Below are 26,917 nucleotides of genomic sequence, written 5' to 3'. Positions count from 1 at the left end.
AGTCATATTGAAAAGTTTAAAATTAAATTAGTTACTACACAATAGTTTTAGGACCTTTTGCAAAATTTTCCCAATAGAAAAGAAACGTCAAACTTTGACAATTGATAAAATAGATAAAAGGAAAACACCAACTCAGATTTTGTTCTTTTAAGTATTCATCCATGACAAAAATTAACAATGTTTAAGCGTCGGTTCTCATTCGTAAGACCTGAAGAATGAATCTAGTAAAAATAAACTGAGTTTCGACGAACGTTATGGGACAAAGTCAAACGAGGAAGGAACCTTCGGACAGTTGCTGCCCACTCACGAGTTTCACGTTTGAGTCCGGAGTGGGCGGCGGAGAGGGGTAGGGAAGGCTCTCAACAATTGGCAAAATCGATCTAGAAGGTGAACAGAGGAGAAAACAGTGGGTGCACTAGTTGTGCTCAGTCAGCAAAATTACAATTCCATTAGCTGATAAAAGAATGTCCAGTGAGGCCCACATTTCAGATTTTTTTTTTAAAATTATTTTCTCAATCAATTTCTTTCTTCCGTAAATCTCTCCGTCTCCCTTCTCCATCTCTCTCTCCGTCTCTTTCCTTCAGAAACAAAGGCAGACAACTTAGTGTTTACGGAAGTCGGCCTTTCCTTCACCAAGATCTTGGCCTCCGTCGACCGGCCGGTGACAGAGTACTCAACAGAGACCGCGATCTTTGTGCAGGGGGAGAAAGGCGGCAGTGCAATGGAGGTCAAGCATCTCGCCTCGGAGCTTATGGGGCTTGGCGTCTATGAGGGCCAGCTCGTCGGAGAGGTCCTGGGTGAGGATGGTTTGGACGATGGCCATGCCGATGTCGCCAACCCCGATGACAGCGATCTTGGTATGGTCCCTGGAGGGTGACGGCTGCGGGGTTAATTGGATCGGTGAGATAGAAAGAAGAAAGAGGATCACGGATGAGCGTTTGAATTTGAGGTTTGGACGACAATCTTTGTGCATCTGCTGTCGTGAATTTGAGGGTTGACCGAGAGGACAGCGGATGAGTGTAGATGAAGGTAAGGCGCATTTGGAAAGACTTTTGGGGAAAGTTTTTGAAGAAATGCAAATGATGTTGAGAGTTAAAAGAGTTTCTAAAAGAGTTTTTCAAAATGCAAATTGTGTTTAGTAAATTGTATTGTAAAAGTTCATTGTAAAGTATTTTTGAGTAAAATAGTGTTTAAAGAAATTATATTTAAAAAAATATATATTATTAAAAGAACGAAAAAAGAAGAGTTGGGCGGCCAAGGATAAGTAGTCACTAGTGAAGAACAGGCGATCCGGCGAGCGTTGCGGTGATTAGATTTGGTCGCTATGACCCTTGCCAAAAAGTCATGCAGATTTGGTTGACGCGACCCTCTCCCAAGGAAAATTCCAACTTAAGGAATACAGCTGCTTTGCATTTGCGGAATTTGGAATATCAATGCCAATTTCAAGACCCCATTCTCTTAATCCCGTTCACTATACTAAATCCATTTTCGTCGTTCAAAACATCAGCATCGATACATTTTCTTCTGCCGGAGGAGATCATCACGTGATGTCACGTGTAATTAAATGCCGAAATTTCATATGCCCATACGATCGAAACAGCTCCATAATATGAGTAATATAAGGCATCTCTTGTTTATATATGTGATCTGGAATGGGGCCGACTTAACCTCAATGTTGGCGCGTTTTGCAATGACGAGGGACAGTAACAGAAGCCACTTTGAGAGAAATCATTGTTCTTTATTGTTGATATGAACCGTCAAATCCCTTTACAAGGACAAAACGACCTTATTTATTGTTTTCCAATGAAGGATAAATTCCATTATGGCGTCAAGGACTTGGAGGCGGGGGTGGGTGTGGGTCGTGACGAGGATTATGGCCTGGTGGTGGGTAGTCGTTGATCTCTATGTCCATCCTTCCCTCCACTTCGTGAGTCCCTCCTGCTTCCATCAGCTCCACACCGTCCTACGCATCATCAATCATCGTCATGAACATCAACGGATCTTCATCAGGAACTTCTTTAAGGTTCTTGTAACGAGAAAACAGGACTGAACGTAACCAAAATCACATCGGTGACAGCAATTTGTAAGACTAATACAAAACCCTAACCTCCCCCAAACACGATAGAATGGCAATCCATCCTCACTCAGAGAGAATGTCGTCTAGGATTAATATGAACATATAAGAACATGGCCCCGTCAGCCGATACATGGTTCAGACAGAAGAACAATCTCCAGAAATGATGATCGGATGACCGCCAAAGCTCCATTGAAAGTCATTTGCGAATTATAAGATTATTGCTTGTGTGTGCGTGCGTGAGAGAGAGATGGCGACTCACCAGAGAAAGTGATTCCAGTTCCGGTAGTAATTTGATTTCGTTGCTTGATCTCAAGCTTCCTATCAAACAGAAAAATGTAAATCGATATCTGTAATGCAGAAAAGACGTGAGAGAAAACAAATCAAATAGGACGCATCAAGCACGAAGGACCGGCCCGAACTTACGGGTTGCAGGAACGGCGGCAGCCAAGAGGAACCAATAAAAGCCCAGATAACACACCGCCAGCCTCATGCAGATCTTGAAGGCCGTGCCCATTTTCCAAGTCAACTTCTTGATGAATACTATATGGAGAAACTGAGGAGGGTGTCAATGGTAGAAAAGAAAGAGCACGTACAGGCGATCTTTATAGAGAGAGAGAGAGAGAGAATTGACGTCCGCTTGGAGGAAATTCCTGCCCACAATAATGGCAAAAACTTAATTATTCTACTAAGGTTGGACGTACTTTCATTAGTAACGTTTGGTGGCAGAGAGACGGATTGGTTTGATCTCATCAACATGCCAGTACTGTAGAAATTTAAACAAGAAGAGAATCCACTGACCCAAAAAATAAAATAAAAAACAAGAAGAGAATCCTAAAAAAGTTAATGTATGCATTTACTAAGGAAATCTCCACAAGAAGTAAATCCTCAAAAAGTGCATCCTTGATTCCTTCTCGTTAGGGTTTCTACTATAACGGTAGGTTGACATTCCATGAATAGTCATAACACCTATCGATCAATACATAAATGGAAGTAAATCCTAAAATTTGTGGCATATTTTAATTTCTTAATATACGTCTTGCGTCTATTTGGATCATTCATTGCCATCAAAGTATCTAACTACAATGACTAGGCATTAACATTAGCTATCGCGACCCGGACACAGGGTAGTATGAAGGGATGACAAGGCAGGTTGCACCTTGGCACATATCTCTCGTTCCACATCACTTAAGGAGGAATCCTAGGCTGGCTTATAAGATTTTGGGTTCTCTGTACATACGTGTTTTCTTGGAGTAGTATGGGTTGCCTTGATAATAACAAATTGCGATGATTTTAATGTCCAAAGCGAATAATATGTGTATAGTGGCGCACCTAGGGCATTACAAAAGGAGTCAAGAAAACCCCAAATAACACACCACCAGCCTCTTGAAGATCTTGAACGCCATGCCCATTTTCAAAGTCAAGTTCTTATCGAAAATTATATGGAGAAACCGAGGAGGGCATCAATAGAAGTACATAATGAGAAGGCGATCTTTGCGTATATAGAGAATCAGTCTTAGGGGAAATTCTTGCCCAAATAATGACAAAAACTTATTTATTGCATTGACTTTGGACGCACATTCATTAGTAAATTTTGTTAGCAAAAGCACCAAGGGTCCAAGCGGTACCCCGATTCAAAGATAGATTAATCTTGGTGAAAATTCCTGACCGAATAATGACACAACTTATTTATTGCACCAAGTTTGGACGTACTTTCATTAGTAAAATTTGTTAGTAAAGCTTGTTGACAGAGAGTAGGAGATAAAATCATATATGGTCTTGATCTTATCGACCTGCCATTACCTTAGAAATCCAAACAAGAAGTGAATTATGAAGAAGTTAATGTACGTCATTTTTGTAGAAACACTAACAAGATGAACCCAAAAAAAGGTAATATAGAAGCCCAAATAAGAGAGAAAATATTGCATATGACTCCGATGCCACATCATCCTTGCCACAGTCCATTCACATGGCGACATGTCTAATGCAGGGCCCACTTCTCTCTCTCTCTTCCTCTCTCTCACTCCCTCTTGACTTTCTCTCTCCAACTCCCTCTACAATTCCTCATCTCCTCTATGGACTCCAAAATCATAAAATGTTGGAGTGCCTCTTGGGAAATTTGATTGTTGATAAAGATGGACAAGTAGTGATATATCCTTGATGCATTGATGGTGATCACTCTGAGTTTAGAACAAATATACTTCCAAGATATACATCAAAATTATAGAAAAACGAGTTTAACAATTACCCAATTTTTCTATTGGAATTTCACCTTGATTGTGTTAAACTTGTGTGTGTGAAAAGAGAATAAGAGAGATCTTTGAAGAAAAAGTTGTTATGAACAGATATGGTTATAATAAATAATGTATGATTTGGTATCTATTCACAGATAGTCAATCAACACATCTTTTGCGAATAAGTTTCTTATCCCCAACTATCATCACTTTGCATGTCAAGAATAACTTTCTTTCATGACCATCAATAACCTCTTTTTAGGACCAAGATTCACATCTTTTCATAACAAAAAGTCGTGTTTTCTCTTAATCAAGAGTCACGTCTCCTCTTGACCAAGAGACACATCTTTTATAATAACAAACTACTTCAATAGCGCCTCCCAATGGCTTGTCCAAATCGAAATCACCAACATCTTTTGTTCTTCACTATGGAGCTCAAGCCCAAATCTCATGATTGCCATGCCCATGGAGCTTGACCTCAAACTTAGAGCATGCGATAGTTGCCATGGTAGAGCTCGACCTTGAGCCTAAAGTTTGACATAGCCATAGTAGCTTGAGTTTCAAGCACATAGACATGGCCATTTTTTTTCTTCCTATTATGCTAGATCACTGCATCCATGACTTTTCTCCTATCTATGGCTATTAGATCCAAAGACTTGTGCCCATGGACAGTTAGTTTGCAATCTCGCAGCTACAATGGCTATGGAGCTTGAGCTTGAGCCTAGAGTTCAAGGTCAAAGCAGCCATGGTCGCTTGAGCACAAGCTTGCAACCATGGTTGCCGTATCTCGAGCTCGCGACCTCAGTTACTTAAGGTCAAGCTTCATGGCCATAGTGGTCGCAAGCCTTGGGCTCGAGCTCCGCAGCAGTGGGGTGCAAGAAAAAAAGAAGAAAGCAAGTGTAGCAAAGGAGAGAAAAGGACAGGAAGAGAGGGGAGAGACGGTGAGAGAGGGAGAGAGGGGGAGACCGTGACTGATAAGTGGTCCCACGTACGACACATATTGCAAGATGAATGGATTGATTTTTTGCTGAGTTGGCATCGGAGTTCGACCTTATATTTTTTCCTAACAAGAAGTGAATCCTCCTGGGTTACTACAGTAATGGCTGATTGACATTCCATGAATAGTCATAACATCTATCAATCAATACATAAATGGAAGTAAATCTTAAAATTTGCCGAATATTTTAATTTGTTAATTTACATCTTCTCCACTATCGGAATCAAAATATCTAATTATAATGACAAGATATTAATATCAATCGCCATGAACATTGATAATCTATGATCGAAAGAATTTCGGTCTGTAACTTTATTTTGTGAGGATGAGTCGATTGTTCGAATAGACACTAAAAAGAGTGCATAATACGGATCAATTAAAATGTTTTATTCATTAAAGAAAAAGAATGGCCGCATCTATTGTCAACATCTGGTGGAATATTCTAAATGCAACATAAGGGTCTTCCCTAGAAGCGATATTTACGATCGATTTAAATTAGAATACTAAGATGAATTACGTCTTTCCTAATCTCGTTTTATCTCTTGACTATAGCTAACTATGGATGAACGAGTCAGTGGAAATCATAAGAGGATGACAGAAAGAAGAAAGCGAACCCACCACCACCCACAAAACAAAGTGGGTCAAAGTCGCTTTCGAGGCGATGGGCTAAAGACACTGAGATCGAAAGCATGTGCTTCGATGTCGTCTCGTGTGAAAGTCGAACGAGAATTTCGGTTTGTAACTTTATTTCCGGAGGACGAGTCCATTGTTCAAAGAGGCACTAAAAAGAGTGCATAATAGGGATCAACTAAATTGTTTTATTCATTAAAGAAAAAAAAAATAGTCGCATCTATTGTCAATATCTGGTGGAATATTCTAAATGCAACATAAGGGCCTTCCCTGGAAGCGATATTTACGATTGATTTGAATTAGAATGCTAAGTTGAATTATGTCTTTCCTAATCTCGATTATCGCTTGACTATAGCTAACTATGGATGAGTGAGTCAATGAAAATCATAAGAGGATGACAGAAGGTAGAGAGCGAACCCACCACCACCCACAAAACAAAGTGGGTCATCGTTGTCAACGCAATGGGCTAAAGACACTGAGATCGAAAGTGTTGGTAGTTTGTTTATAAAAAAATGAAGAGGTGCCTTGTCCCACATCGAAAAGATGTGAGTGCGCACATGAACGAGATTTGGCATTAGTCGACGATCATTATTTTTATTTATTGAAAATTTGGATTTATTTCTATAAAAATTAATTATAAATATTTTTGACCAAAAAAATTATAAATCTTGTTAAAACAGTCAACTGTTAATGATAAGTTACAATTATTTATTATTTATTTAATTCTGAATTTTTTTTATGTCTTTTTAACGTAACCTTTAAGACGTACTTGTTCATTTTGCAACATTTCCCAAAAGGTTGCTTTTGTTCTTTTGCAACCTTTTGAAGGTTGCCTCTATTCGAAAAACAAAGATAAGCATGCTTGTTTTGAGATGAAACATATATCTTATTCCATTTTCGTCTTCTTTCAAAAGATTATATAGCCATTGTTTTCAATTCTTTTTCATGAGAGACCCTGGAGAAATACTAAAATCACTATCTAGTATTCTCATTTGAGACTTTATTATATTCTGGAGGAAATTTGCCAATGACCATTAGCAATTTTGTGGACCAAATAAATCCTTAAAGAAAGTAATATCACGCCTCAAAGTCCAACTTGATTAATCTAAAGATCCGACTTAATTGTTTTACCCAATTTGAAACCATGTTTTTCTCAACAGAAAGCATGTGCTTTGACGTCGTCTTGTGTGAAAGTCGGATGAGGAAGGAATCTCTCTATCGACCCCCCACAAGTGTCACGATTGAGTTCGGACTCGCTAAGTTCTCAAATTTGACTCGGACGAGTTTTCGCTATAGCCGATTCGTTAACTTTGACCACTGTATAATACTTTCAATCGACCATCCATATTCAAATTTGATTTGCATTTGGTTTTGGCTTGTGTTGGAAGGTTACACACGATCCAAGTGGTTTGTGATATATTTAGAGAAGTTGTAATATAAATTTTTGGTTTTCCAAGTCGTTAGCAAAGAACCCAAATTGTTGCACACAAAAGAACTATAATTTAGTCGAGAAGTTAGGATCTGCTATCACATAACCGAAGAACGGATGTAGATTCAGAAGGTGAAGAAGAGGTCGTTATGAGACGGCAGGCTTGTAAATGCTTGTTTGTTACTGTGTATAAAACAACAACGACATACTGATCATTTCACCAAAGTCCCAATATTCCGTATAATCATACAAGTTGAAATGACTCAACATAATGATTATTGTAAAACGCCTCTTACTTATATATATTACCTACATCAACATCGATCTCTTACCTTTTCTTATGCTGGAGAAAATAACCATATAACATCACATCTACCGATATTTCATATGATCATGCGAGTCGAGATGGCTCCATGATATGATTAATTTAACACGCCTCTTGTTCATATATGTGATCTGGATTGGAAACGACTAACTTCGATGTCGGCACGTTTTGCAATGACGAGGGACAATGATAGAAGCCAGTTTGAGGGAAATCCTTGTTCGTTGTCCTTAACTTGAACCTCCAAATCCCAACCTTTCCTATAAATTCATCCATCTGTCTCTTCACATGACAAAAATACATTATCTATTGTTTTCCAGGAGCAAGTAAGTGAACGATAAATGCCATTATGGTGTCAATGGGTTGGAACTGGGGGTGGGTCATGACGAGGATTATGGCCTGGTCCTGGATAGTCATTTTTCTCCACGTCCATCCGTCTCTCCACTTCGTGTGTCGCTCCACCTTCGATCAGCTCCACACCATCCTATGCATCATAATCATCATCAACAGCAACGGATCTTCATCAGGAACTTTTTAAATGTTTTTGTAGAAAGGAAACTGTAACAACCCAGTTCAACAAAGGCGGGCAGTGGCCGGTGATATAAGAGGGTTTGGACAATGAGCAACTCCTGACAAGTTTCTAGGATGGTGAATAGAATATGAATGAATCGAACTATATACCAAATAAGAGGAGAACTATATATATATATATATATATATATATATATATTGAAAACTGAAATCAATTTACAAAGGTGCCTTTTGACGTAATGGCAAACTTTGTTTTGGAACTTCAAAGTTAAGTAAGCCTAGACTAGAGCACTATCAAGATGGGTGATCTCCTAAGAAAGTGCCTAGCTGTATACCAAAGGACAAAATCATGAGGCTCAATATGAAATGAGTTAAAATGAACAAGACTTCGAGTATGTTAATCTAGGAATGTCACAATATAAATGGGATCCCTCTAGTAGATACGTAGTTCGGGGTTTGGGGCAGATTAGGCGGAAGCTGATGAGCCTATAACGACCCAATCCAATGAGGGCGAGGAGTGATTGTGCTTGCTGGGGTCTGAGGGCTTGGAGGAGGAGGAGCTTCTGGCAAGTTTCTAGGATAGTGAAGGAGATAGGAACGAAGAGGAGAGAATGATTTTGAGATGTGTGTGCCCGCACGTGCGCAAATTAGAATTAACTTGTGGATATGCCTTTTGATGTAACGACAAGTTTTGTTTTGCAATTCCAAAATTTAGTGAGTATGAGTTAGAGCACAACTAAAATGGGCAACCTCATAGGAAAGTATGTGTCAAAGACAAAACCATGAGACTTGGTATGAGACGAGTGAAAGTAGAATTGGTGACTTCATGGGAAAGTGTACATCAAAGGAGAAAACTATGGGCTCAAAAAGGGATGGCCAAAGCGGATAATATTTCAGATGAGTTAATTTAAGGATATCACAAAAACAAGACTGAACGAACCCAAAATCAACTTCTGTGACAGCAATTTGTAAGACTACTACAAAACCCTAACCTCCCCTAAACATGATGAGACTGCAATCTATCCTCAGTCAGAGAGAATGTCATATAGGATTAATAAGAACAGATCAGGACATGGCCCGTCAATGGATACATAGTCCAGACAGAAGATCAATATCCAGAAATGATGATCGGATGCCCGTGAAAGCTCCATCGGAAGTCATTGCGAAGTATAAGACCATCACTTGCTCCCGTGTGAGCATGCGTGAGAGAGAGAGATGGTGACTCACCAGAGAAAGTGATTTCCATTCCGGGAGTGATTTGATTTCGTTGCTCGAGCTCAAGCTTCCTATCCAACAAAATGAAAATTAATAAATGTAATATGGAAAAGACGTGAGAAAAAACAAATCAAATAGGACGCATCAAACACGAAGGACCGGCTCGCTTACGGGTTGCAGGAATGGCAGCAGCTAAGAGGAACCAAGAAATGCCCAGATAACACACCGCCAGCCTCATGAAGATTTTGAACGCCATGGCCATCTTCCAAGTCAACTTCTTCGTGAAAACCATATGGAAAGTGGAAGTAAAGACAGAGAAAGCACAGGCGATATATATAGAGATTGAGAGAGAGAGAGAGAGAGAGTTGATGTCCACCCAAGTCAACTGGAATGTGAAGTCTGTGCCGATCGAGTTCCCACTGAAGATAGAGAGAGAGAGAGTTGATGTCCAGCCAAGTCAACTACGGAATGTGAAGTCTGTGCTGATCGAGTTCCCACTAAGGCCATCTCCACTGTTTTTTGTGTTTTTTTTTTTTTTGGGTAAAAATCTCCACTGTCTTTCTGTATCACAGTCAGCATTACTCTTGCAGGATTCCTACCCACAATAATAGCAGATATTTAATTATTGCACCGAGTTTGGACGTACTTCCACTAGTAAAGTTCGGTGGCAGAGAGCAGAATATCGATCACCATCTTATCAACCAGCTATTATTGTAGACCCAAACAAGAAGTGGACACTGAAGAAGTTAATGTATGTCATTATCGAAGAAACCCTAATGGCAAGTTGACAACATGAATGGTCATAACATCTGTCAATCAATACATAAATGGAAGTAAATTATAAAATTTGCAGGATATTTTAGTTTGTCAATCTAGATCTTCCGTTTATTTGAATTATTCATTGCCGCAATCAAAGTATCTAATTACAACCAACGAAGCATTAGTATCACACGCTGCAAACACCGGTAATCCATGGTCTAAGAATTTTAGTTTGTAACTCACAAAGATGAATCGATTGCGATGTTCGAATGGGCATTAAAACGAGTGCATATTGCGGATCAATTGAACTGTTTTATTCATAAAACAACATTGCCGTATATAATGTCAACATCCCGTGGAATATTCTAAATGCATAGTTTTTAGGCAATACTCCAACATAAGGGTCTATCTCGAAAGTGACATTTTTGATTGATTTAAGTTAGAGTGCTAAGTTGAATTATGTCTTTTCTAATCTCAATTATCGTAAAAGGATGACAGAAGGAAGAGAGCCAACCTACCACCACCCACAGATACAAAGTGGGTCAAGTTGCTTTCAACGCCATGGGCTAAAGACACCGCGATCGAAAGCACGGGTTCCGATGTCGCGACGTGCAAAAGTCACGTTTGAGTTGGACTCGATGGTGAGATAATGGTAAAACCGATCTAGAAGACAAACTTGCCATAGGAAACAGGGATCATTCTCTAAAAGGGTGGCCAATTTTAGTCCAATATGGCTAGTTTTAGTCCTCAGCCTTTTGACGATTTTCTAATGTAATTTTCTGATATGTTGAGCATTCTATGTGGAAGAACAATGAGGTTTTGTGGCCTCTTGCCTAGTGGCTAGTGAGGTTGTAGCTGACAGAGGAAAATAAGGAAAAAATTAAGAAGGAAAGAAAAGAAAAGGACAAATATAAAAATAAAAATAAAAATCAGAATTAAAAAAAAAATGCAAAATTGTCCACTTCATCGTTGTCTTTGCCACATAAGATGGCTAGTGTCCATGTCAACAATTTCCAATCAAAGTTGATGGGAATGACTATATATGGGCAAATCAATCTAAACTGATTATATTGAAAAGTTTAAGATTAAATTAGCTGCCACACAATAGTTTTAAAACCTTTTGCAAAATTTTCCCAATAGAAAAGAAATGTCAAACTTTGACCATTGATAAAATAGATAAAAGGAATACACCAACTCAGATTTTGTTCTTTTAAGTATTCATCCATGACAAAAATTAACAATTAAGCGTCGGTTCTCATTCGTAAGACCTGAAGAATGAATCTAATAAAATAAATTGAGTTTCCTAGTAAGGTGAGACCCTACGCCCTTCGTTTACTTCGACCATCGTTTAATGCTTTCTATCGACCTTTCAAGATCAAATTTGATGCAATTGGTTTTGGTTTGTGTTGGAAGGTTGCACGCAGTCCATGTGGTTCGCAAGATATTTAGAGAAGTTGTAATACGAACTTTTGGTGGTACGAGCCGTCAGCAAAGAACAAAAATTGCTACATAACGATAGGACACGAGAACTATAATTTAGTCGAGATGTTAGCCTCTGCTAATCCCATAACCATAGAATGGACGTAGTTTGAGAAGGTGAAGAAGGGTCAATACGAGATGGCACACTAGTAGATGCTTGTTTGTTATTATGCATATAACATTAATGACATAATAATCATTTCACCAAATCACCGCATGATGTCACATCTAATTAAATCTCGAATTCCATATGATCATATGAGTCGAAACCACTTCACGGTATGATTATTTTAACAAGCTTCTTATGTATGTGATTTGGATTGTGACCGACTAACTTCAAAGTCAACGCGTTCTCCGACGACAAGGGACAATTAAAGAAGCCTATTTGAAAGATTCCTTATTCTTTGTTGGTAATTTGAAATTAAAAATAGCGATCGACCCATGTTCAATGAATCACATCTGCGTTCTAGCTAGTGATTGTATTAGAGACAGTCCACACAAACATAAGCTTCTCTTACATGAATATTGCGCATCGTGCAGGCACAACCAAAAGAAAAGAACCTCCAAATCCAACCTCTCCTACAATAAATACATCCCGCGATCTCTTTACAATGACAGAAAGACACTACTTATTGTATTCCGGGAGCAACTAAATGAATGACGAATTCCATTATGGTGTCAAGGGGAAGAGGACGGGGGTGGCTCGTGACGAGGATTAGCGCCTGGGTCTGCATAGTCGTTGATCTCTATGTCCATCCTTCCCTTCACTACATGAGTCCTTCCTGATTCCATCAACTCCACACCATCCTACGCATCATCATCATCATCAACAGCAACCGGATATTTATTAGAAACTTTTCGAGGTTTTTGTAAAGAAAAGACGAGACTGTACGACCCCGTAATCACTTTTTGTGCGAGCACTTTTTAAGACTACTACAAAACACTTACCTACCCTAAAGATAAGATTGCAATCGACCCTCAGCCACTCTTCTTAGGAATAGATTAGGACACGGTCCGTTAGCAGATACACAGTCCAGCAGAAGATTAATCTCCAGAAATGACGATCAGATGATCGCCAAAGGCTCCATCGGAAGCCGTTTACGACGTATCGGATTATCGTGTGCGGGCGTTAGAGAGAGAGAGAGAGAGAGAGAGATGGCGACTCACCAGAGAAAGTGATTGCAGTTGCGGGAGTGATTTGATTTCGTTGCCCGACCTCAAGATTCCTATCCGACAGAAAAATGAAAATCGATACCCAAGATTCGGAAAAGACGTGAGAAGAAACGAATCAGAATAGGACGCATCAAACACGAAGGACCGGCTCAAGCTTACGGGTGGCGGGAACGGCAGCAGCCAAGAGGAACCAAGAAAAGCCCAGATAACACACCGCCAGCCTCATGAAGATCTTGAACGCCATGCCCATCTTCGAAGTCGAGTTCTCGATGAAAAACAATATAAAAAAAACTGAGACGGCTGTCAATGGAAAGTAAAGACAGAGCAAGTTCAGGCGACCTTTATGGAGAGAGAGAGAGAGAAGGAATTGATGTCCACCGAGGTCAACAAACGGAATATAAGTGTGTGCTGATCGAGTTCCCACTAAGGCCACAGCCTTATCTCCGCTCTTTTCGTATCACAGTCAGATACTGTTCTTCGAAGGTAACTCCGGCCCACAATAATGGCGAAAAACCTAAATCATTGCACCAGGTTTGCACGTACTTTCCTCGGAAAAGTTTGGTGACAGAGAGGAGGAGATCAGATCAACGCGACGTCAGCGTGAGATCCTGATCTTATCAATCTGCCATTACTATAGTGGCCCTAATAAGAAGAGAATCCTGAAAAAAAATTAATGTAAATCCCAATTCCTTGAATAATCATCATATCCATCAATCAATACATAAAAATATAATCAAAGCCTAAGCTTTGTCTGATATTTTCATTCATAAATAAAAAGTCAAGAATAAACAAACATTACCGCATGTCTTGTCAACATCCAACAGAATATTCCACATGCATAATTTTTAGGTAATACTCCAAAATTAGGTTGTGCCCCATAAAGGCGAAAGCGAAGTTGAGATTAATTTATATTAGAATACTAAAGTTGAATTACTTCCTTCTCGATTTCAATCATTGCTTTAGTGCCCCCCCTAGCTGATTATAAATGACTTAGTCAATCGAAATAATGAGAGGAGGACAGAGGGAAGGAGAGCGAGGAACCGGCCACCATCACGCGCGAACGAAGTGGGGCCAAGTCACTTTCAACGAGATGAGGGCTACAGCCACTAAAGATTGGAATTGAGTGTATTTTGTTTCGACGTCCTGTCGTGTCAAAGTCAAACGAGGATGGAGCCTTCGGACAGTTCGCTTCCCACTCACGGGTTTAACGTTTTGAGTCCGGAGTGGGCGGCGGGGAGGGTTAGGGAAGGCTTTCAACAATTGGCAAAATCGATCTAGAAGGTGAACAGAGGAGAAAACAGTGGGTGCACTAGTTGTGCTCAGTCAGCAAAATAACAATTCCATTAGCTGATAAAAAAATGTCCAGTGAGGCCCACATTTCAGATTTTTTTTAAATTCTTTTCTCAATCAGTTTCTTTCTTCCGTAAATCTCTCCGTCTCTCTTCTCCATCTCTCTCTCCGTCTCTTTCCTTCAGAAATTAAGGCAGATAACTTGGTGTTTACGGAAGTCGGCCTTTCCTTCACCAAGATCTTGGCCTCCATCGACCGGCCGGCGACAGAGTATTCAACAGAGACTGCGATCTTTGTGCAGGGGGAGAAAGGTGGCAGTGCAATGGAGGTCAAGCATCTCGCCGCAGAGCTTATGGGGCTTGGCATCTATGAGGGCTAGCTCGTTGAAGAGGTCCTGAGTAGGGGTGTCAAAAATCGAACCGAACCGAACCAAAAAATTCGGTTTTCATTCGGTTCGGTTCTCATTGAAAATGAAATATTTTTTATCGGTTCGGTTTTATCGGTTAACCGAACCAAAAAACCGATAAGAGCTTATTTATTGGAAATACAATGGAAAAAAAAACGAAAAAAAAAACAAATGCAAAAACCGAAAACTAAAAGTAGAAAATCAAAAACCAAAAAACCGAACCGAAATTTCAATTCATTCATATTCGGTTCGGGTTGGAAGTTTTTTCTAACGGTTCGGTTCGGTTCGATTTTTCAAAAAAATCGAACCAAATTGAACCGTTGACACCCCTAGTCCTGGGTGAGGATGGTTTAGACGATGGCCACACCAACGTTGCTGACCCAGATGACGGCGATCTTGGTATGGTCCCTGGAGGGCGACGGATGCGGGGTGCTCTGGATCGGCGAGGTAGGAAGAAGAAAGAGGATCACAGATGAGCATTTGAATTTGAGTTTTGGACGACAATCTTTGTGCATCTACCAATACTGTTGTGTTAAAGGAGTTTTCTAAAAGAATTTTTCAAAATGCAAATTGTATTTAGTAAATTGTATTGTAAAAAGTTATGCTTTTAAGTAAAATAGTGTTTTGAGAAATTATATTTAAAAAAAAAAAACTTATATTATTAAAAGAACGAAAAAAAGAAGAGTTGGTCGGCCAATGACAAATAGTCACTAGTGAGGAGCAAGCAGTTCGGCAATAATAGTTGATCTAGCGAGCGTTGCGGTGATTAGATCTGGTTGTTGTGATCCAGAAAGTCACGCAAATCTGGTTGTCGCGACCCTTGTTGGAGGGTTGCCTGACCCGTCGCACCATGACCTCCATTGGGGCTGCCCGACCCCCCGGCGAGGATCACAGCGACCATTTGCAACTAGATGGATTGCGCGAAGGTCGCAACCTCCGGCGACCTCGCGATTTGCATCATGCAACCCTCACTAGAGGGTCATGTGGTCATGGCGGAGGTCGCAGTGGGTTGCGCACAACCACATCTGGTCGCAATCAGATCTACGACTAGATGGATCATGTGACCCTGAGGGTCGCAACCTTCGTGGCGACCTTGCGATTTGGGTCGTGCGACCCTCACCAAAGGGTCTCATGGCCATGGCGAATGTCCCGCCAAAAAATAGTTCGAAGTAAACTTATCATATGTGTACTAATTTGATATTTTTAGGATACTAACCATTTATTTACTCAAAGATTGTGGAGGCCCTCTTTTTCGGCTGAGGCAAATCCCTCTTCTACGACTTCGCTTGCAGCCCGCGCGAAATCAAAGAAAATAAAGGACTAATGCCACTTTCTTTGGCTTCTGCCTTCTCCGCACGGAGATAGGATTAATGGGGGGAACAAAATTCGAACGCATCACAAAGTCTGCCCTGCACTTTGTTTATTCAGCCAGACTAATGCGTATTTGCCTAATATGCATATTTGTCCAACGGACTCAAATTTGAGACATATTTTAATAGGTAGTGGTGCGATTGAGTTGCGGCGGTGATAAACACGTTAGGGGTGAGGGCTGAGGATTTCTTCTTTTTTTTTCTTTTTATCTTTTTTTTTTTTTTATGTCCCCAAATGTAAACTTCCTACGAGGTACATTTCAAATGAAAAGTCTTCCTAAAGTGAGGTGGGTGGAGATTCACCCAACTAATCGATACCGATTGACGAGAAAAAAAAGAAACTTAAAAACGTCGTCGTCCGAGAGCGGAGAGGGAAGAAGACTTCGTGGAATGATGAAATAAAGCATCAGGGGCCGAGAAAGGAAGGCGACTTTTGGGCCTGGCTTAGAGCGTCGAAACCCATCAATGCAAGCCGAAGATAAGCTCCACGGTCGTTGATTGGTCAATTTTCATGCCAGCAGAAACAAGAGGATTCGTCATTCTTGGAACATCAATTCGTTTTGCTGGAGAGACGCGATGGATGTGGTTCGTTAACCTATCAACTAATCTCGAGAAAATTGTCTATAAAAATACTAAATCTATTGTATAGCCGCCAATTCGATCTTAAACTTTTCAATTTGACTAATGTAGTCAATAACCTTTTGATAAAATTCTAATATAGTCCGTCAGGTCAATTTAAATTAGAAGTCATTAATGTGGCAATCCAATCAGCCCACGTTGTTGTATGTGGCAAGACTGGATTTTTTTTTCAAAAAGCTAAAAGATTTTTTCTTTTAACATTGCCCTCGCCAAAATATCTAAATTTCAATTTTACCCTCGCCACTTTCACTGTCAACAAGGTCAACAGTCAAATCTGGCACCGACAAGTCTCACACGAGGACACTTGACCTCCGGTGCCTAAGTCGTGGCCTTTAGGCACATCTAGGCAGGGTTTCCTTTGTTAAATTAATATTTACATTTTACATCAAATGCAATAATGTTTACCAAAACACTATATGAATTTCATCATAACTATTTAACTTAAAACCCTTTGCATTTATGTGAATAGGTATTTTCCAAAACCCTTTTTTTTTCTTTTTCTTTTTTTCAGATCTTTTATTTTTAGCCCGATTCAATCTGATTTGCTCAACTGCAAATACATTTGCAATTTTAATCGGTTATGTGTGACATCCCTAATTTCATCACTGAGGTGGTAGTAAGACTTTTACTACACATTACCACAACCATGAGAATTGATTATCTATATCGATCTCCTATTTCTACAAACCATGAGTGATATCTAACAATATATCATGACTATCAAGATAATATGAAATGCTTTATGAACATAATGAATTTGTCAGTTTTGGCGACTATGTAATTCGATCATTCTATCTCACCATATCCCGATTGAGCAAAGGTCATGGAATTATTGGTCAAGTCACTAATTGATCATATACCTAAATCTAATTGACATGTATTTTCTTTAAGACAAAACCATTTATTCTCGATTATAGTCTCAGCTGAAGATATCAATACAATGTCACAATTATATTGTATAAAACATTAATCTTATACATACATATATATATAACAAGAAAACATATTTCATATTGCGCACACATGTGGTTATGTATGTGAACAAATTATGACCATAAAGTACAAAGATGGTTCGATGAAGCATCAATATGTGTACTTGTGAACCATAGCCATTCAACATACAAGTCAACATCGTGCCTTGGGTCTAAGGATTTTACACCAAATCAAAGCATGAATGATCAAATATTGACCTCGCTAAAAACTTTCATATTATCAATCGTTATATGTATATTGCGTTTAGTGAACTTGTATGAGATAAGCACCTATGTTCTAGTTCGGATATCACAATACCTAATGACTTGTGACTCATCATCCTCTTAAGTATCCAATTTGAATGGTGAAGCTCGAGAATATATCAATCTCAACAAAATCATCAATATTCTCTAAATGATTCATCGATTGAGAATTGTTTAAAAATTCAGTATAATTGTAAATATGTCACATATATTCTTAAAACATTAAGAATATATTCAATCGCAACTAATCTTATAAATTCATTCATATAAATAAGACAATGAATGAATATTTATTATAATACCTAACGTGTAACTATTACGCATAACTAACATTAACAACTCAACTCAATGGACTCACTCACGCACAATTGGCACCGACGTCCACCAAAATCTATGATTATGCATGCAGATTGTACAGAGGTACGCATTTAATGAGGCGGAAGAAATGAGAGATGACAGGAAAAACAAGCATGTGGCCATGATGTTTGAAGATAACCACGAAACGAGGTGAGCTGCCGTCTTCAAAGATCTTGTTTCTTCAATTTTCCACTCGCAGTTAAAAAAGAAGAGCTTCCATGCGAGACCAAATCTTCTTCATTTATTTGCAGCAGGTTATGGGTCCCTTTATTTAAAATTTAATATCCTAAAAAATCTCTAAACTAGTACACCTATAACAAATATACCTCAAAATTAATTTTTTTATCACAAAAATCTCTAAATTGGTATACTTGTGATAAATTGACCGCAAAAAATCCCAAACAGATATATTTATGATAAATATACCATCCGTTAAATTTTATTAATGCTACAAAAAATCACAAAAATGGTTTAACTATGACGATCAAAGAGTAAAATCTCAAACTAATAACCAGTCAGTTGTCACGTGTCATCTAACTTAGCAATTTAACAGTAAAATTTAACGGAATTAACATAGGGTAATCATAAGTGTATCAATTTTGTTAAAGGTGTACCAATTTTGGATTTTTGGTAATCAAAAATTAATTTATGGTAAATTATCATATGAATATCAGTTTAGGATTTTTTAGAGTATTAACCACTTATTTAATGCAAAGATTGTGGACGCCCTCTTTTTCGGCTGAGGCAAATCTATCCTCTGATTTCGCTTGCAGCCCAAGTGAGAGTCAAAGAAATTAAAGTACTCATGCTGCTTCCTTGGCTTTGCCTTCTACGCAAGGAGACAGGATTAATGGGGGAACAAAATTCGAAAACATCACAAAGTCTGTCTTGAACTTTGGTTATTTGTCCAACGGACTCAAAATGGGGACATAACTTAACAGGTAGTGGCGCGATTGAGTTGCGGCGGCGACAAACGCGGTGCGGGTGAGGGCTGAGGATTTTCTTCTTCTTCTTCTTTTCCTTTTTTTTTCTTTTATGTCCCCCAATGTAAACTTCCTATGAGGTACATTTCTAATGGAAAGTCTCCCCAAAGTGAGGTAGGCGGAGATCCACCCAACTAAGTAATACCGATTGACCAAAAAAAACCCTTAAAACGTCGTCGTCCGAGATGTGAGAACACTTCGTGGATTGACTGAACTAAAACATCATGGGCCGACGCCATGAAAGGAAGGCAACTTTTGGGCCTAAGCTTAGGGCATCGAAACCCATCAATATAAACCGAAGGTACATAGGGTCTTTGATTGGTCAATTTTCATGCCAGCAGAAATTAGGGGATTCGTGATTCTTGTAATCATAATTCATTTTGCTGGAGAGACGCGATGGATGTGGCTCGTTAACCTATCAACTAATCTTGAGAAATCTAAAAAATACTAAATCTACTATATAACTACCAATTCGATTTTAAACTTTTCAATTTAGCCAATGTAATGATTGACCTTTTGACGATTTTCCAATATAGTTCATTTAGCCAAATTAAATTGGAAGTCGTTAACGTGGCGATCCAATTGACCGTAGTTATCTTATGTGGCATAACCAGCTTTTTTTCATTATGCTGAAAGATTTTTTTCTTTCAACTTTGTCCTCGTCAAATTATCTAAATTTCTATTTTACCGTCACCATTTTCACTATGTGGGCTACACAACATCACTAGCAAGGTCAATAGTCAAATCTGGTGCCAACAAGTCTCGCCCGAGGTCATGCGACCTCCGGTGCCTAAGTTGTGGCCTTCAGGCACGTCATTGTGGGGTTTTCTTCAATAAGTTTATATTTACATTTCATATCAAATGCACTAATGTTTACCCAAACACTATATGTATTTCATTATAACTATTTAGCTTAAAATCCTTTGCATTTACATGAATAGGCATTTCGTAAAACCCTCCCAAATGCACCCTTTGAGCCTCCACCTCCTTCACATTGAAAGAACATTAGGAATAACACATGAAATTTGACATACGCAGAAGCCACACAAGCGAAATAAAACATGGACATTACCCGATTCTTATAATATATTCAAACGTTCGACCCAAAAGTTTAAACCGATAAGTAGAAAGTGACGAAAATATAAAAAGATTAGAAGAATTGTAATTGTTTTGCTCTACATTTGTACATGTACATAAGCCTATTTATAATACAAGAAAGATAAAATAAGAAAAATATACAGGATGTCATTTTCCAATTATACTGTCTAAATATCTAATGTTATGGATTGATTGAATCAATTAGTCCGTAATCATAATCAAAATCAAATCAAATCACTTCTTCAACGGAGAAATTGCATGTACATAAGAGCATATAAACTCAACGAACATGCCTAAGGGACAATCGAGACATTCAGCCAGACCACGGAATTCACAATGCAGCCAAATCGTGCGAACGGGCGGCTGCATTATAGCATAAATCTCCACCGTACGAAACGAGAATGGAGTACAATAATTAAGAGCCCGTTGGGTACACACATGCATTTTGGCAAGGGCCAAGATCCGTACGTGGGTATGAAAAATAGTTAAAAATGGTCGATTTGCCGATGCGCATGTGCGGTGCTCGCGCCTGTCTCTGCTCCACTTGCTCTGAATCTTTTTCATTTAACGCACCTGCTGCTGATATCATGATTGTTGGGATGCGTTTAGTGTTTGGTGGAGGAGCACCAGCAGCAGAACCAAAAGCAACGTTCATATTTGCAGAGAGAGACATGCAGTATTCTCTGCAGATCTCTGACAAGGCTTTTCCCCAAAAAGGAGGTTAAGAAAAGCGCAAGAGGCCAAATGAACAGAAACCCACGAAGAGAAAAGAGACGGCAGCATCTCGGGTCTGATCCAATTGCCCTTCTCGATCCACTTAATGGCAAATCGTGTTGATCGGATACCTCGTTAAGTTCGTGAGCGAGCCGGTCTGACCCGGTCCGATCATAGTCCTGAAGTCGAATTATTAGTAAAAAGGTTCATGATCGACTAATGACATTCCATTTTTTCCCCTCCTTTTTGGGCTTTTACCAACGGTAATAGTCCACCAATTAATCATGAAAGGGAAAAAGTAAAAGAGGGCGAGAAGCGCATCTCCCCACGAGAATTCACGCAATTCCTATGCACTCCCTCGAAAGGAAAAGAACACTGAACACCCACCCACCTCCTCCCACCAACGAGCCTCGCGTGACCACCGCCGGGACGTTACATTTACTCCAACCACTTCCACCGCGATGGCATTTCCGTAAATCCAGCAATCGCGATGGCTTAATTCGGGCCCCACACTGGGCACCAGGCTCGGGACGAGAGCGCCGACGTGGCGAGATCTGATTGATTCCTGGTAGAGAATCTCGTTGTCGTCCGTCGGTCGTGGCTGACGTGTCACGCTCCTCTCTCTCTCCACTCTCTACCCCTGACCCCCCCGATTTAAACTCCCGGTCCCTCCCTCTACTCCGACACTCTCATCACAACACCATCGCAACAGTCAAACGCCAAAGACCCACCAAATCTCTCTCTCTCTTTCTCTCTCTCTCTCTCTCTCTAGAACAGTTCCGGCCGAAAGCCGAATCCCAGTACAGGTCTCCGGTCGGAAAATGGCCGAACCGTGCGGCCGGAAGCTCGTCGTGGAGGTCTGCCACGCCAAGAACCTGATGCCCAAGGATGGCCAGGGCACCGCGAGCGCCTACGCCACCGTCGAGTTCGACGGCCAGAAGCAGCGGACGAAGACCAAGTTCCGGGACCTGAACCCGCAGTGGGACGAGCGGATGGAGTTCCCCGTCCACGACGCCGAGTCCATGCCCTCGCAGATGCTGGAGATCAACCTCTACAACGACAAGAAGAACGGCAAGCGCGGCACCTACCTGGGCAAGGTGAAGATCGCCGGGAGCGCCTTCGCCAAGTCCGGGTCGGAGGGGCTCCTCTACTACCCGCTGGAGAAGAGGAGCGTCTTTTCGCAGATCAGGGGCGAGCTCGGGCTCAAGGTCTTCTACGTCGACGAGGATCCCCCGGCCGCGGCGGCGGAGGCGGCGCCGGATCCGCCGGCGGAGAAGGCGACGGAGCCGGAGAAGCCGCCGGAGGAGGCGGCCCCGAAGCCGGAGGAGAAGGAGGACAAGGGCGAAGCGGAGAAGCCTAAGGAGGCGGAGAAGAAGGAGGAGGAGAAGCCGGCGGACGCGCCGCCGGAGAACTCGAAGGCAGAGGAGGCTCCGGCGACAGCTCCGCCGGCGGCCACAGCGGAAGTGGAGAAACAGCCGATCGCGCAGTCGGAGAAGCCAGCGCAGCAGCCGAAGGAGAGGCCGGAGAACGGGAAAGCGGCCGTAAACGACCTCGAGCTCCGATCTCTATCGAGCGATCGGAACCGCCGGAGCACGTACGATCTGGTCGACAGCATGCCGTTCCTCTACGTGCGCGTGGTCAAATCCAAGTGCGGAGACGCCGATTCGAAATCGCCGGCGTACGCCAAGCTCGTGATCGGCACGCACGCCGTGAAAACGAAGAGCCAGAGCGACGGCAAGGAATGGGATCAGGTCTTCGCGTTCGACAAAGAAGGATTGAACTCGACGCAGTTGGAGGTCTCCGTGTGGATCGAAGAGAAGAAGGAAGGCGATCAGGCGGCCGAGAGCTGCCTGGGAACGGTGTCGTTCGATCTGCAGGAGGTGCCGAAGCGGGTGCCGCCGGACAGCCCGCTTGCTCCCCAGTGGTACACTCTCGAGTCGGAGAAGTCGCCGGCGGCGGCTGGAAATGACGTCATGCTCGCTGCGTGGTTCGGTACTCAGGCGGACGAGGCATTCCAGGAGGCCTGGCAGTCGGATTCCGGTGGGCTGATCCCGGAAACCCGGGCAAAGGTGTACCTGGCTCCGAAGCTGTGGTACCTGAGGCTAACGGTTATCCAGACCCAGGACCTGCAGTTATCCGAACCTAAGGTCAAGACTCCGGAGCTCTACGTGAAAGGTCAGCTCGGCGCGCAGCTGTTCAAGACGAACCGGACCACAGCCGGCTCACTGTCGTCCGGCTCGTCCAATCCGACGTGGAACGAGGATCTCGTGTTCGTCGCCGCCGAGCCGTTCGAGCCGTTCCTGGTGATCACGGTGGAGGACGCGACGCACGGCCGGCCCGTCGGCCAGGCCAAAGTGCACGTGCCGACCGTCGAGAGGCGGACGGACGATTGCACGGAGCCGAAGTCGAAGTGGTTCAATTTAGCCGGGGACGAGAGCAGGCCGTACACGGGGAGGATCCACGTGAGGGTGTGCCTGGAAGGCGGGTATCACGTGCTCGACGAGGCCGCTCACTTGACCAGCGACGTGCGCGCCTCCGCGAAGCAGCTGGCTAAGGCGCCGATCGGCTTGCTCGAAGTCGGCGTCCGAGGAGCGACCAACCTGTTGCCGGTGAAGACCAAAGACGGAACGCGCGGTACCACCGACGCTTACGTGGTGGCCAAGTACGGGATCAAGTGGGTCCGGACCCGAACCATCCTCGACCGGTTTAACCCGCGGTGGAACGAGCAATACACATGGGACGTGTACGATCCGTGCACGGTGCTCACCATCGGCGTCTTCGACAACGGGAGGTACAAGCGCGACGACGACGGTAAACCCGGGAAAGATTTGAGAATTGGGAAAATACGCGTGCGTCTGTCGACGCTCGACGCGAACCGCGTCTACATCAACTCGTACTCGCTGCCCGTGCTGCTTCCCGGCGGAGCCAAGAAGATGGGAGAGATCGAGATCGCCATACGGTTCTCGTGCTCGTCGTGGCTCAGCTTGATCCAAGCCTACACGACGCCGATGCTCCCCAGGATGCACTACGTCCGCCCGCTAGGCCCTGCCCGGCAAGACATGCTCCGGCACACGGCAATGCGGCTCGTGACGGCCAGGCTGGCCCGGTCCGAGCCGCCGCTCGGCCAGGAGGTGGTACAGTACGTGCTGGACTCGGACACGCACGTGTGGAGCATGCGGCGGAGCAAGGCCAACTGGTTCCGGGCCGTCAGCTGCCTGTCCCGCGTGGCGATGCTGGGCAGGTGGCTCGACGGGATCCGGACATGGGCCCACCCGCCGACCACCGTGCTCATGCACGTGCTGCTCCTGGCCGTCGTCCTGTGCCCGCACCTCATCCTCCCCACCGTGTTCATGTACGCCTTCCTGATCCTGATCCTCCGGTTCCGGTACCGCCACCGGGCGGTCCCGAACAGCATGGACCCACGGCTCTCCCACGCGGACATGGTGGGCCCCGACGAGCTCGACGAGGAGTTCGACGGGTTCCCGACGACGCGGCCCTCCGACGTGGTCCGCATCCGGTACGACCGGCTGCGGGCCCTGGCGGGCCGGGCGCAGACCCTCCTGGGTGACGTGGCGGCCCAGGGGGAGCGGCTGGAGGCGCTCTTCAGCTGGCGGGACCCGCGGGCGACGGGGCTGTTCGTGGCCTTCTGCCTGGCGGCATCGCTGGGGTTCTACGTGGTGCCGTTCAAGGTGTTCCTCCTCGGGTCCGGGTTCTACTACATGCGGCATCCCAGGTTCCGGGGCGACATGCCGTCGGTCCCCGTCAACTTCTTCCGGCGGTTGCCGTCGCTCTCCGATCAGATGCTCTAGTTGGACCGAACTACCTGTCGGGACACGTGCATCCCCCTCCGCGGGCTTAATTGTTTGAATTTATTCATTAATTCATTTATTTGACAATTCTTTTTTCGCTCTTTTAGGGGCTCGAAAATTCAAATTCGGGAGGAAAATAACGAGGAAATATTCGAAGTTTGGGTGAGAAAAAAAGTTGTTTTTTTTTTTGGTAAAGTGGGTGGGGGGAAATGTGACCGTTGCTGCTGCTGCTGTATGTGGTGGGGCCATATTACTACTTGCACCCCGAAATCTCGGGACGGGTATCGGGCTTGTTGCATTTGATTTACCCAAAAAGAAAAAAGGGCAAAAATGGATCTTTTCTATATTTTATTTTCTTCTTGTTTTTATTTTTTCCATGGGCAAGTGACCGTTGCGCAAGCGAGCCGACCAAGGTTCCTCCTCTACTTTTCCTTCCTCTTTTCGTAGGCCGAGTCGAGATTTCTATTCGGTTTCTAAAGTGTCCACGACGGAATTCGAAGGGTCAACTATATTTTTGGTTCCGGCATATGCGAAAACTTTAACGAAATTGAAATTGAATAAAATAAAAAAACATGATATTTATGTGAAAACTCTTGCGAAAAAAATCACAGAGTTGGAGAAGCAAATTTCACTATAAAAATCAATAATTACAAAAGGTAACTCTAAAAAATTTAGACTTTTTCTGTTTCAACTTCTTATATATAGGCAATGATCAATTCAAAGTAGGAAACTTCTTTTTAGAAAACCTTATCCAATTAAAAAAAACCATTCAATTAAGAAATCTATTCAAAATAGGAAATTTACCTGAAGTAAGAAACTTTTATTTTTGGCCTCAAACTTGAAACATATCTAACAGTCTCCACCTTAGTTCAACATTTGAGTCAAGTTATAATTGCTTGGCTTAAATTCTACATAAACAACAAACAATATTCTCCTCTCATTAGAGTAAAACTCAATTGCAACAAATATTAACCAAATCCAAACAATGCTTGGTGATAGGTGAAAGTTTCGTTAACATATCAATAATATAGCCATCAACAAGAATGTCTCGAATAAAATGTCTCGAATAAAATGATATTGCACATCATTGTGTTTTGTCCTTTCATGATATATATGATCTTTAGTATATATATATATATATATATATATATATATATATATATATATATATATAGCACTTTAACTATCGCAATGGATAATAGTCATATCATGATCCACACTAAACTCTCTCTAAATAAGCCTCTTAACTATATAGCCTCTTCAATTGCTATACTTTGCTTCTTAGTAGACAAAGCTATCGTATGTTATAAAGTAGTTTTCCAACCAACTACACAACCTCTAATAGTAAAAATGTATCCAGTCAAAGAGCTCTTTTTTCAAGGTCACTAACATAATCAAAATCAACATATCCTTTCAGAATGTCGCCAATTTTCCCAAACTCTAAACCAAATTAAAAGTACTTTTCAAATATCTCAAAATCTACTTCATAGCTTGCCAATGAATTTTTCGTGGGCATGATAAAATCTATTCACCATGGTAATAATATGTGAAATATCGGGTCAAGTACAAACTATAGCATACATAAGGCTACCAATTGCACTAGAGTAGGAAATATGTGACATATATTTTATATCCTTGTCCGTTTGTGGACATAATTTAGCTTATAATCTAAAATAAGCAACAAGCGGAGTATTTACCGGTTGGCATAAATTCATGCCAAAACGATCTAACACCTTCTCAATATAGCTTTTCTAGGAAAAATATATTTTTCTCATTTTTTGATCTCACTAAATTTCTATGCCTAGGATATGCTTTGCCACACCTATGTCCTTTGTCTCAAATTTAGCGCTCAATTGTGCCTTCAAATTCTATATATAAGATTTATCATTTGTTGCAATCAACATATCATCAATATATAATAACAGATAAATAAAAAAGCCACTTGGAAGTTTGAGTAGATATACATAGTTATCATATTTGCTCCTACAACAGCCAATTTGCTCTATAAACAAATCAAACCTTTTATACCACTATTTAGGTGATTGCTTCAAGCAGTATATAGACTTTTTCAATAGACAAACATAATCTTCCTTACCCTCAAATTGAAAACTCTCCTGTTGACCCATATAGATTTTCTCTTCAAGTTCACCATGCAAGAAAATTGTTTTCACAT

The 26,917-nt window shown here is 41.9% G+C and overlaps 2 protein-coding genes across 2 annotated transcripts; one reads left to right on the top strand and one right to left on the bottom strand.

Annotated features, from left to right (window-relative positions):
* Nucleotides 1–7,556: 7,556 nt before the first annotated feature.
* LOC104425303 lies at nucleotides 7,557–9,834 on the bottom strand. Its single transcript, XM_010037961.3, has 3 exons — nucleotides 9,604–9,834; nucleotides 9,445–9,503; nucleotides 7,557–8,170 (listed from the first exon to the last, which is right to left on the bottom strand). Exons 1-3 carry the CDS (start codon nucleotides 9,722–9,724, stop codon nucleotides 8,042–8,044), a joined length of 309 nt encoding a protein of 102 aa, XP_010036263.1. The 5' UTR covers nucleotides 9,725–9,834; the 3' UTR covers nucleotides 7,557–8,041.
* Nucleotides 9,835–21,633: 11,799 nt separating this feature from the next.
* On the top strand, nucleotides 21,634–25,112 carry LOC104425302 (FT-interacting protein 7). Its single transcript, XM_010037960.3, has one exon. The coding sequence runs from the start codon at nucleotides 21,757–21,759 to the stop codon at nucleotides 24,742–24,744; it is 2,988 nt and encodes a 995-aa protein (XP_010036262.2). The 5' UTR covers nucleotides 21,634–21,756; the 3' UTR covers nucleotides 24,745–25,112.
* The last annotated feature ends 1,805 nt before the right edge of the window (nucleotides 25,113–26,917 follow it).

Source organism: Eucalyptus grandis, chromosome 2 (genome assembly GCF_016545825.1).
Source record: "Eucalyptus grandis isolate ANBG69807.140 chromosome 2, ASM1654582v1, whole genome shotgun sequence".
NCBI lineage: Eukaryota > Viridiplantae > Streptophyta > Magnoliopsida > Myrtales > Myrtaceae > Eucalyptus > Eucalyptus grandis.
The sequence above is the reverse complement of the archived record's forward strand: the minus strand, read 5'-3'. Positions and strand labels throughout refer to the sequence as shown.